We start from the raw sequence: 13,419 nt of genomic DNA, 5'->3' as shown, positions 1-13,419 counted from the left end.
CATCTGCCCCACAGGTATGGGGAGGGTGTGGGACGGGAGTATACTGGGGTTTTTGGTGGTGGAGAACGGGCACTGGTGAAGGTATGGGTGTTTCATTGTATGACCGAGACTTAAACCCAAAAGCTTTGTAACTGCTCTCACGGTGATTCAATATATAAAATTATTAAAAAATGAAAAAAAAAAAGAAAAACGATTCTTTAGTTCATCCTCAACCCCAACCCCCATTTTAACCTGAGGTATCACTTGGCTTACAACATTGTATCATGTGTATTTTGTTTGCTTGGTTTTTGATTGGAGGGGTGGGTCATTCCTGGTAAAGTCAGATGGAATCTGGGTCTCCCACATGTTAAAAACATGTGTCCCAGCTCTGTGAGCCTCTCCCTGGTCCAGCAGTGGGTGTTTCTGGAGGATAGTTTCTCAAGTATTCAAATGTATGTTGCCACAGCATGCTCATCCCCAAAGCTCTGACACCTCTTATCATCAACTGGACTCCCTTCACCCTTTGTTCTCTACTGCCAAACATCAGCTCTGTAATTTGTCTTTGCTGCATATTTTCATTCATTATTATTTTGGCTTGGGGGCCACACCCGGTGGTGCTCCTGGCTGTGCCCAGGGAACCTAATGTGATGCTGGGGATTGAACCGGGTCGGGTGTGTGTAAAGCAAGCATCCCACTCTCTTCCCAGCCCCATGTCTTACTTTTAATAAGCATTTTGAGTCTGGTCCAATATCATGCGGGATGGTAGTTTAAATAAAAAAAGCAAGATTGAACTTCATTTGAAAGTGAAAGAGAGTGCCATGAGCTATTTTTAAGATTGTAAAACTGGATAGTAAATCCTCTATTATTAACAGATGTTTGTTAACACTTGTGTTGGGTGATATGAAAGGTAAGAAGCTAGAAGTACTGGATGCAAGAATAGGCGGTTTTAGCAATCACTGACTATGCCGCCCTGGCCAATGAGGAAAGCGTGGATGTATCCTGCTGAACAGAAGCCGGTGGCTAAGGGCTTGTATTCACAAACCAGGCTATTAAGAGTTCATACCCCTGCCCAGTGTGGCCTCAAGCAATTTGCAGGACTTTGTTTGCCTCACTTTTCCCATAGGAAACAACGAGGACAATTAAAAGAGCTGTCTCAAGGACTCAGTGGGCTAATAATACAGGGGCCTCTAGGAGGACAATACTGGACTTCTGCCCTGGCTGAACGCACACGAGGACATTCAGGCCCACCAAGAAGGCTGGAGAACTTGGACAAGGATGGAGCTGAAGCCTGAGGGCGGCGGTGGGGGTAAGGAAACTTTCCTCCCGGCCAACATCCCCGTCTGGCTGGGAAGTGAGGGCAAAGGGGTCCAGCCCCACGTCCGATCTTTGCTTCCCTGCGCCCCCCGATTAGAACCGCGGCTCTAGGCTCAGAAGCCACTGCTCTCCCCGCGCAAGTTGCCGCAGTATCCAGACCACCTGCGGGTATCTGCATCCAGCTTGACGTTCCGGCTTCCCAGGAGGCCTGGGGTCGCAAAATGAGCCCGGCTCCACAGCGGCCCTCGTTCCTGCACTAAGATTCCCAGTGATGAGGGACTAGGAATGAGCGGAATCGATTCAGGATCAAGCGCTGAAATACAAGACCGCGCCTATACTCAAGCCCCAGAACGCCAGGCGAGCGCAGGCACGGACGACAGGTGGGTGGAGCTCGTCTTCCGGGGTTCACCCTTCAAAGCTCCGCCCCTTCGGCGTGTTCACGGCTTTGCCGTAAAGGAGGTCCCTCCCTTCCCCCCCTCCCCCCTCTTCTTCGCTCCGGCAGTACAGCCGGCTCTCTTCTTTACGTCAGGCCGTAGTCCATGTCGCCAACATGGCTGCCCCCATGTAGCCGGCTGCCGTGGTTTCTACCCGAGGAAGCGGGGGGCAGTGCTGAGCTGGGACTCTTGTCCGTCTATCCCGAGCGAACTGAAAACTGCAGTTAAAGGTCATTTCTGGTCACGGCTCCCGGAAACTCACTCTCGTTGAGATTCAGGAGTCATCGCACCATTTTAGTGCCTTGCAAGTTCTTCCTCTGTCCCTGGGTTGTTGTTCCCCGCGGCCACCTCTGGGTTGCCTGGGTCCCCTGACACTGTCAGCGTCAAAACATGAGCCTTCGGCAGCTGCTGAAGCACTGGCCCCGCGATGCCGAAGGAGCCTCGCGTTCCCTGCATCGCGTACGGTGGTACCCTTCCCTCGACACAATCTTCTCGTTGGGGTCCTGGCGCGGCCGGTCCTCCAGGTCCCCTAGCCACTGGAACCAAGTGGTGTCCGAGGCGGAGAAGATCGTGGGCTATCCCACGTCCTTCATGAGCCTCCGCTGCCTGCTGAGCGACGAGCTCAGCAACATCGCTATGCAGGTGCGGAAGCTGGTGGGAACTCGGCATCCTCTGCTTACCACAGCCAGGTGAGCTCTCCCCGCGCCTCACCCCGGCACACGTGCACCGCCCCCGCGAGTCTCTTTTCGTACCACGCACCCTTCAGGCGTCACCCAGCTTGGCCCCTGGCGGACCTCTTTTACCCTCTCCGATACAGTCTCTGCTTTCTCTTGACAGCCCTATTCACTTTGACATTTCCTTTCCATTTGCCCCGCAGAACGGAACGGTATTATTTCTTGAGAAACAGTTGTATGCTTTTTTTTTTTTAAAGCGCGTTCGCTTCTTAACTATTTGAGGTTGAAGTTGTCATCGTGATTTGTGGGCCGAGTAGGGATGTGAATTTTACTAAGCGTCTTTCTCGAAATGGTCTTTTACAAGTGGGAGATTCATTTTTCGGTTCTACACTGTTTCAAGAAATCTCATTTCAGAAAGAACGTGACAAAGGAGAGAGGCTGAAGGTAGTCAGTTGAAGCTGTCAGCAATCATTATCCTCTTGGAATTTTCTGTCACTTTTCTTGGATTACTAGTATTTTAAGGAGCACAACTTTTGTTTCCACTTTTAAAAAGCCTTCATTTTAATATTTGCAAATAATTTCAAGTTTCCCCCAAAGCAACAAGAATAAAAATACAAAAAACACTTACGCCTTTATCATTTTACCTACTATATGCATATGTGTACATATATATGCATGTGCTTGTGTATGTGTGCATATATACTATACACATGTATCACATGTCTGTTTAAAATGTACACACGTCCTTTCCTCTTGACTCAGTTGAGTTCACATGTTAGTTTAAAGATGTACACACATCTTTTTTTGACTCATCTGAGAGTAAATTTGCATACATTATATGCTTCTACCCTTAAATATTACATTGTTATTTCTAAGTATAGGCCTAGTCTTTACATAACTGCTTTTCAGTATTCAACTTAGGCACATGTAATAATGTGTTTTATTTAGTGTACCACAAGTTTTGCAACTATGTTCACTGACTGATAGTGTCTTTGGTAGGGTTCTTTCTTCTCTAGTGCTGGATTTAGCCTACGGTCATAATATCATCTTTAGTTTCATGTCTCTTTATTCATCAGTTGGAATAATTTCCACACATCTTTGCTTTTTTTTTTTTAAACATAAGATGTGGTTCTCAGCTGTGCCAAATGCCATGTATAGGCATGTTACTGCAAGTGGGACAGGCAGCTGGCATTTAGTGGGCAGAGGTCAGGGAGGCAGTTCAGTACCCAGTAATGCCCAGGACTGCCCCCTAGAGCCAATAATTGTGTGCCTCAAAATGTCAGTTGTATCAAGGTGGAGAAACCCCAGACCAAAAAAAGTTTTTTTATAAAGAAGAGAATTAAGCTTTTTCTTTTGAGGTAAAGATTTACACGCAGTTGAAGGAATTAATACATATATACAGTATCTTCTGCACAATCTCTCCTGGTGGTAATCTCATGTATAACTCTAGTGTATCATAAGCAGGGTATTGGCATTGATATAGTCAAGATGTGGAGCAATTCTGTTACTAGGATCCTCCAAGTTTCTTCTTTATAGCTTTCTATACTTTTTTGGCTTACAGCCTTTCTTTAAATTTTATGAGATGGGGGGGGAGGGGTGGGAGGGTGGAAGAGATAGTGCAGTAGGTGGAGTGCTTGCCTTGCATGGGATTGACCCAGGTTTTATCCCTAGCACCTGATAAGGTCCTCCAAGCCCTCCTAGAGTGATCCCTGTGCACAGAGCCAGGGGTGAACCCTGAACACAACCAGGTTTGACACAAAAAACATTTTCATGAGACGTCATTCCTATACCTTAAAAATTACCAAATGTCAATAATAAAGAGTTTATTTCTTGTCCTCACTCCTAGTTATCAAGCACATCATGTCTGGAATGAGTGAGACTTGTCCTATAGCTGGAATGTTAGATTCCAGAAGTTAGTGATCCTAGATGATACATATAAAGCATACACATGCACATAGACAAGTTTTTTTTTTTATAGTGCTAGGAATTGAACCCAGAGCCTCACATATGCAAAGCTAGGTGCTGCTGCTGAGCTTCACCTCCAGCCCACTCACGTTGTAAAGTGCAGTAAGGAACCTAATGAGCTTATCTGTCACTTAAAAACCTATTGAATGGGGCTGGAGCAATAGCACAGCAGGTAGGGCGTTTGCCTTGCATGCCGCAGACCTGGGTTCGGCAGACCTGGGTTCGATTCCCAGCATCCCATATGATCCCCTGAGCACTGCCAGGAGTAACCCCTGTGCATTGCTGGGTGTGACCCAAAAACAAAACAAAACAAAACCTATTGAAGATACTTGTATATCCCCACTTACCCTCATTATACTAGATTTTTAGGGAAACATAAATTTTACTAAAAATGTTAAAATTTGGAGGCTGGATATCACAGTGAGTAGGGTGCTTACCTACCTTCCGTGTGGCAGAACTGGATTTGATCCCATCGGACCCTCTGTCCCTGCTAGGAGTGATCCCTTAACACAGAGCCAGGAGTTAAGTTCTGAGAACTGCTGGGTGTGGTCCCAACACAGAACAAATATAGTTAAGATGTGCTCCTTTCAAAATGTATAGATGTGGTAGTTTATTCATATAGCCAGTTTGCTATGACTTGCTTCATTCATCATTGTTTCTAAAATTTCTTCACTTGTGTTTAAAATGTGAATATTTAAAAACCTCTTTAGATTATTAGGTTCTTATAGATATATGATATCCTCTTTTATGTATATGCTACAGTCTTCTTTTAGTTAGCTTGTGAGTTGTTTGCCTTTTGGGCTGCTATGAAAAACACTGCTGTAAATATGCTTGTGTATATGTCTTGGTGTACATGTTTGAGAGAAAAGTTATAGGAGTATATGCACACGTTCAGCTGAAATTGTTTCCGAAAGCGTTTGTACTGATACTGTATCTTCATCGTCATGAGTCCACGCTGGTTCTAGTTTTCACAATACCAAAAATATGATGTTTCTTAATTTTTGCTGATCATATAATGTCTCAGTGTGTCTGTGTGTGTGCACATTGGCAGTGTTTACATTAGGGATTGTAGTGCACTATTGCACGGTTTATAATGTGGTTTCTGTAATCATGCTTTGAAATGAAAAGGGCAGGAATAGAGTCTTAATTTCTGGATTTTTAATCGGAGTGGCTTTGGTTTATAAGACAATATATGTTTAGGGTTGCAGTTACATTTCTTCTACTTTTTTTTTTAAACTACACAATGCCCAGTATCAAAATGCTGATATCCCTCCACAACAGTCCATTGGGATCTCCCTCTCCAACCTGTTAGTAACCTTATTTGGAGTCTTTGCTTCTGTATGTACCACATGGGATCATTTGATATTTGTCTTTTTCCTTCTGACTTATTTCATTTAGCATGACTCCATCCAGTTCCACACATGTTTGAAAGAGCTTCTTGATGTATATATTCTGAGGATTGCAATTCATTTAGTTTCCAGGGCATCACATGGGGTCTTGGAGAAGATCTTTTCACAGGAGATGAAAGCCTGTGAGACAAATGGCTCTGAAACTGGGGCCAGATAGATATAGTTTAGGAGGCAGGGTACTTGCTTTGCATATTCTCTCCCAGGTATGATCCCTGGTACCTCTTTCGATCACTCTTAAGCACTGCCAGGAGTGATTCCTGAACACAGAGCCAGAGTAAACCCTGAGCATCACCAGATGTGACCAAAACAAACAACTAAGAAACAAGTGACTAATGACTCTGAAAGTGATTGTAGCCTATATTACCAACATTGTTCCATGCTACAGTGAAAGAATTGGTCCTCCTCCTCCTCCTCCTCCTCCCCTTCCTCCTCCTCTTCCTCCTCTTCTTCTTTCTCCCAGCTGTATTTGTATTTTCAAATATCTCATAGAAGAAAGTAAATGATTTGTCTAATAAGTACTAGAGATGTATTAGCAATTACAGTTAAGAGATACTAAAGTGGCCTGGAATAGTAGACAAACTTTCATGAGGAACTTGAAATATTGTGTGGGGATGGCTATATAGAAATTATGTAGATAATATTTTCAGATGGTAGTTTGCCTTGTATGCGACCGGCCTGGCTGAGCCGGGTTGGATTCCTCCACCCCAGCAAGCTACTGTGAGTATCTCGCCTGCACAGCAAAGCCTGGCAAGCTACCCGTGACGTATTCAGTTGCCAAACATAGTAATAACAAGTCTCACAATGGAGATGTTACTGGGCCCGCTCGAGCAAATCGATGAACAACGGGATACTGTTGTTTATATATAATACTGTTGGATATTGTTGATATATATATATATAATACTGTAGAGTGCTACAGTATTATATATATGTACATATATATATTTCTTTTATAATTCCTTTTTCTGAGCTTCCCCATGTTGTCCTACCTCTGCTGCGTATAGCAAGGACCTTCACAGCAAAAATAAGCAGTTTACTGAGCTAAAATAAGCAGCACTAATGGCGCTAGAATGACTGAAAACATGCTGTGGGGAGTGGGCTGGTGGGAGGGGAAAGATCTTATATATAGTTTTCCAATCAAGATGAGATTGTATTGGCAGAATGTGCAAAGGTGGATAGAACAAATCGAGAAACCAGAAAAAGATCACCATCAACTGAATACTCACAGTTGATTTTTTCTATTTTAACTGTGGGGTCACACCTAGAGTTGGGTGACTTGCAGTGCCAGGGATAATAATCTAAAACCCTCAATATGCAAAGTATGTGCTCCACCACTTGAGCCACCTCCCTGTTGTTTTCCAATTGAATTTTGGCAAAGGTGCAAAATCAGTTCAGTCAATGGCAAATAGTCTTTTCAACAAGTGGTACTGGAAGGTTTGGCAAAAAAATCATAGGCAGGAAAATTAACTTTATCCTAATCCTCATGGTATAGTTAAGATATTTATGTGAAGTGGCTCATTGTGAAATTATTATAACATTAATTTTAATGTGAACCACAAAATTATAAAACTTTTAGAAGAAAACATAGAAGATCTCCAGGTCTTAGGACCAGATAAGTAACACTTAGACCTGACACCAAGGACATAATTTATTAAAAACAAAACAGCAGCAGTTAGACTTCATTAATATAAAGAACTTTCTTCTGCAAAGACCGTCTTAATAGAATGAAATAATTAGTCACAGACCAGGAAAATAAATGTTTGTGAATCACATATATGAAAATGGACTTGAATTCAAAATATATCAAGAACTTTATAAATCTATAAACTCAATGGTAAAAAAATAATAATAATAGAAAAGGCACAAAAAGAAAAGACTGTACATGTGAGATAATCCTATGAAAAGATGTTTGATCTACATTAATAATTAGAAAAATGTAAGTTATGATCATAGCAAGATACTTTTATTTGTCTGTTAGAAGAGCTAAAATAAAAAAATACTGGCACCATGGAGCCCTGTGACAGTGCTGTTTGTCATCCATGCTAATGAGAATATGATAATTATATAGCCCACTCTGGAAACAGCTTTCAGTTTCTTATAAAATCAAACATGTACAATACAACCCAACAACCATATTCCTAAGCATTTGTCTAGTGATATAAAAAAAATACACCTGAATTTGTATGGCAACTTTATTTGTAATAACCAAAGCCTAGAAGGAATCTACATGTCATGGTGGATGGTTGAAAAATGTCTGCTACATCTGTAAAATGAAATGCTACTCAGCAATGAAGGGCTGGAGTGATAGCACAGAGGGTAGGGCGTTTGCCTTGCATGCGGCCTACCCGGGTTGGATTCCTCCGCTCCTCTCGGAGAGCCTAGCAAGCTACTGAGAGTATCTCACTTGCACGGCAAAGTCTGGCAAGCTACCTGTGACATATTTGATATGCCAAAAACAGTAACAAGTCTCACAGCTTGTTGTTACTGGTGCCTGCTCAAGCAAATCAATGAACAACGGGAGGACAGTGCTACAGTGCCTTGCTATTCAGCAATGAAATGTTCTATTCACTTGATTAATCTCAAAAGAATTATACTGAGTGATAAAAAGATAATTTTATTCCTCAAATAAATTAAAAAATAAATTGTCATACAATTCAGCAATTCCACTTCTGGATATATATCCAAAAGAATTACAAGCAGGGTTCCAAAGAAAGACACTTGTTTATCCCTGTTCATAGCATTATTATCATATCTCATCACATAATCATTGTCACCACATAATCACTGCACCCTGTTTTTTAAGTAATGCCAGCACAATTTGTTTTAAGAATGCTTCACAAATGGTTATATTCCACCTTTTTGCTGAAAAAAAAGCTTTAAAATTGGTGATAATTATACAGTGAAATGTGATATTTGCAATAGCCAAGAGGTGTAAGCAATCCAGACATCCGTAGATCAATGGATAAACAAATGTGTTATATATACCTGCATATATATATATAGATGACACATTGTATATATACATATATAACACATTATATATATAATGGAATATTATTTAGACTTAAAAAAGAAGGAAATTCTGACATATGTTACAACATGGAAGAACCTTGTGGATATTCTAAGAGAAATAAGCCAATCACAAAATGACGAATACTGTATGATTTTATGATTTCTCAAGTACTCTAAAATAGATTCAGAGCACCAAAAAGTAAAATAGTGGTTGACAGAGTGGGAGGAGGGAAGATAGGAACTGTTGTTTAAATGAGTATATTTTTTCAAATTAAGAAAAATCCTGGAGTTGGTTGCTTGATGATTTGAATATATATAACACCACTGAATTTACAATTTGTCTAGATGGCAATTTTTGCATATATCTTACCATAATTAGTGAAAAAAATCTATCTCGAGTGTATGTTTTCATTTATACAATGTGTTTCCATTTATCCAGTGTTTTCTATGTTCTACAGTGTTGTACAAGTTATGGTAGTGGAGTCAGGGACTGTGTAAAACACTGAGAGAAGTATAAATGCAGAGATACTTTGTGTATGAAATAATGTCGTATCTTGATTGTATTGGTTACATTAATCTATACATCAGATAAAGTTGCAAAGGCTAAACATATACATACCCATAAGTTAATGTAGGTTAAAATTGGCGAGAAGGAATAAGATCTATAATTTTGTCACTAACAGTGTTTCAAAATTAATATTTTGGTTTTGATATTGGAATATAGCTATACAAGATGTCACCACTGAGAGAAAGCTCAGTGATGAGTAAGATTCAGTACTTATATTTTTATTTTTTTTTTTGTCTGCTTTCTGTGAGTCTGTAATTATTTCAATCCTTTGAGAAGTTGAAAAAAATTACTGAAAGGGCTGGGGAGGTAGCTCAGTGGGCTGCAGGGTATATGTAAGAGGGATGGGTTCCATCCTCCCCTGCACTGCTGAGTAGAGCTCAGAAATAATCACAAAAATTAGAGACAGAAGTGAATGAGAATGAAAAAACAGTAGATCTGGGAGACAGGAGACTTGAATGTTCTACTTTTATCTCTGTCTGCTGTTGACAGTGTGCCCTTAAGCAAGTTATTCCATCTCTCTGGGTTTTAGTTTCCCAAGCAAGAAATTCAACTAAATGATTTCCATAAATGTTGCCAATTCTAGACCAGTCTAGAAATTAACATGGTAACTGAATGTGGCAGCTATGGGGACCTTTGTCTCTTTTGAAGTGGGGAGTAAGTAGCAGATTGAGTGCAGTGTGGATATTCAGATCTAGACCTTTCCCACTATGTGAAAATCCCCACATCTCAAACTAGTGTTCTTCAGCCTCATACATCTGACTTGGGCTGATGAGAGAGATTTATAGATTTTATCTCAACGTGAGTATTCATATATTTTGCTGGAAAAATATTAATGTATTTGATTATGAAGTGTTGACCCAGATTCTGCAAAACTGCTTGGCAAAAGGCACCTTCCTGAATTTTTAAAATTGTGTTTTGTAAGATACTTGATTTCAGGACTTCGAATGAAGGATTGGTGGACCTTCTAAGGTAAGCAATTGTGTAGGATGGAGCCCAAATATGTGATGTGGTTTAGTAGTCACATCTGTAGTAGGTAGAGCATCAGCCCATGCTTCCTCCAAGTTCTCTCTGTGTTTCTGGTTCATTACTGTCTTGATAATTAAATGTAATTATACACTTACGCAGAATATAGTTTTAAAATTTAATTACTTGAATTCTGAATAAGTGTATATATTTTTAAGTTAAATAGTTTTCAAAAAAAAGTTTAAGTTTTCGGAGGTTTTGTTGAGGGTACACCCAATGGTGCTCAGGAGCTATTCCTTGCTCTTTGCTCAAGGTCGACCCTGGCGGTGCTCTGGGACCTTATCAATGTCAGGGGATTTAAACTGTGGTTGGCCACTTCCAAGACGAGTACCTTAACCCTGTAATATAGCTCAGACAACAAGTTCTTTTAGTTTTATATAAATTCACTACACAGACTGTCTAAAGAATCATTTGGCTTTTTTTCCCACTTCTCATCCCATCATCATCATTGTTGTTTTTGTCATCATCATTGTCACCATCATCATCATCCTCATCATTCATTGTCTGTTGTTATTGCTGTCATGACTGGGGATCCGCTCAGTTGTTTGTTGGGGGTTACACCTTAGTGGTCGTCACAGCCATGTGCTCTGGTCTGCAGTGCATTGGAAATCATGCACTTTGTGTGGCTCTTCAGATCACAAATGGCAGGTCAGTGGGATCGCCCTTAGCATGGGGGGAAGTGCCAGGGGTACTACTGAGCTAGTCCTGGGTCCCCCAGATGATGACTTTTGTTTTAAATATACAGAATTGATTCAGTTTTTTTGTTGCTTAAGCAAAGATGATTTCATTGCTCAGTGTGACTATTTGTTTTCATTTCTTTCCCTTGATGGATTTGGCCCTTAGGATTCATTTTCGTTTATATATTCTTTTTTTTTTTACTTTTGTCTTGAAAGTATGATTTCTGTTTTCAGATTTAGATAGATGGGATTAATTTGGTATGCATGTGCTGGAGACAAATTATGACATTTACTTTCTAAGAGGGTATTGATTCCATGGTAGAGCCGTTTTGTCCCTGACTGAGTTCACTGCAGTTACTTGGCTACCTATAAAGCCTTATTAGTCTTTTCTGAATGGTAAAATTCTTCAGAGCACTTTGATTTATTATTAGAAATTTAATTTTAGTCTCTTCCATGTTTATGAAAGACTCTAGATTCAGTTCTGTAATTACTGAAAACCTACAGTACTTATGAAGGACTTTTTCTTGGATGACTAGGAGAAAATTATAAATTTTAATTCATTCCACAAATATTTGAGGTGCCTTGGGCATGGAGTATACAAACAAGAATAAGACCTAGTTGCTGCCCTTCAGGAATTCACAAGAGACAGTATAGTGAACAGGACCCCTGAAATCAGACTGTTTGGAGTCATGTCCTGGCTGTACTACCACCAAGCTATCTGATCTCAGGCAATTCACTAAACCTCTCTACTCTAGTTTCCTTGTTTGTAAAATGGCAGTAATAATAGCATCCATTTCTTAGAACTTTATGAAGGTAAGGGCGTAAATATTGGTGAACTGCTTAAACTGGTACCTGGCACATGGACTTTTCAGATATGAGTAGTTGTCCTTATTAGAAATGCATTTTAATAGGGAGAAGTACAAGAGTACCTTATGACAAATGCAATCTTGTGAGCCAACAATGTGCTATAGAGACTGAGGGAGGAAAAAAAATTGTAGAGAAAACTGAAGACTTTCAAAAGTGAGGTGACTAAAGAGTTGGACTTTGTTGGCTGAGGAAGAAACACTCAGATTGGGGGGGGGGAGGAGGAGATTAAGATATAAAAAATTGCCTTTTAAAGGTGGGAGGCATAGTGGGTTGGTGTGGGCTGAATGTGGGACATGATAAAGCTGAAAGGGCAGTTTTTATTACTGTGGCTTAAGTGACTTGAGGCTCAAAACACTTGCCAGGCAAGTAGCAGGACTGAGTGTTCAACCCATAGGATTCAGAATCCTGGGAGAGCGAAGGCTCAGAGAAGGGTTCAGTGGATTAAAGTGCCCAGGACTGGTGTACTTAATCCAGGGCACAAGCCCTCAGGTAGTCCTGATAACCTACTGTCTGAGGTTCCAGAGTGGGGAAGGATAGGTTGGAAAGTCCTGATCCCATGGAGGAAGGAATGAGGAGTAAGTCTCACCTTTCTGCAGTAAACAAACAGGAAACTGAGTAAAATATAAGAAACATCTCTGTTCTGCTTGGACTGCAGGCAAGGTAGGATTTTGATCCCTGTGAGACCAGGACAAATGAGGTCAGACCCCTCGTCGCTCTGGCTTACCGCTGAGGGCTACTTTCCAATTATCAGCACCCAGAGGGGAACTCAGGCAGAGGATTGCAGTAGTGTTAAGTTGAGACAGATCAGATTCTGGGGAAGCCGAGCCGGGTGGAAGCCATAGGGCAGAATACGGAGAGGAGCTAGTGTGCCCAGAAACTCTTCAGAAACCTAAGGGTCTGTTTGAGTCTTGTTGAAAACTAAGTAGCACATCTCTGGGCTGAAACTCCATGAGACTGGGGAGCTATAAACTGTGGTACTCTCAGAGTTCTCCCAGAGCTCACTAGCAGGTGGAAAGACCATATTGTACAATTGGACACTCATCCTGGAAAAGTTAGGTCTTGGTAATAGGGTATATCGGCTTTAAAGTCAGCCCACTTTAATAGTGCTCTAACAAAGCTTAACAGCCAAACCTCAAAAGGCTCAAACTCACCAAAAAGTATTTGAACTGCCTGCCATTCATTGCATACTAAAATTCTTTAAAGGAAGAATCTAAAACCCAGACACTCAGCAACAAAATACACAATACCAACATTCAATTATAGAATTTCAGTGCATTTCAAGTAATAGGAAAACATGACTCATACCCAAGAGAAAAATCAAATCAGTAGAAACAGATACATAAAAAAGACAGAGAGGATGAAATTAGCAGATACCATTTCTTGAAAACACCCCCTTTACCCATTGAGTTACTTAGTACCTTTGCCAGAAATCAGTTGACCATGTAGTACTACATTTGGGTTCATTTCTGAACTATATTCTATGATTTCATGTCTCTG

The 13,419-nt window shown here is 40.9% G+C and overlaps 1 protein-coding gene across 1 annotated transcript in view; it reads left to right on the top strand.

Annotated features, from left to right (window-relative positions):
• Positions 1 to 1,842: 1,842 nt before the first annotated feature.
• PDSS2 (decaprenyl diphosphate synthase subunit 2) overlaps positions 1,843 to 13,419 on the top strand; it is a 306,636-nt gene continuing 295,059 nt past the window's right edge. Inside the window, exon 1 of the mRNA XM_056125092.1 lies at positions 1,843 to 2,416. Within this exon, the coding sequence (XP_055981067.1) occupies positions 2,118 to 2,416 (299 nt within the window). The 5' untranslated portion in view covers positions 1,843 to 2,117. The remainder of the gene's footprint in view (positions 2,417 to 13,419) is intronic.

Source organism: Sorex fumeus, unplaced genomic scaffold (genome assembly GCF_029834395.1).
Source record: "Sorex fumeus unplaced genomic scaffold, SorFum_2.1 ptg000054l, whole genome shotgun sequence".
NCBI lineage: Eukaryota > Metazoa > Chordata > Mammalia > Eulipotyphla > Soricidae > Sorex > Sorex fumeus.
Note: the sequence above shows the minus strand (reverse complement) of the source record. Positions and strands in the feature narration are given on the sequence as shown.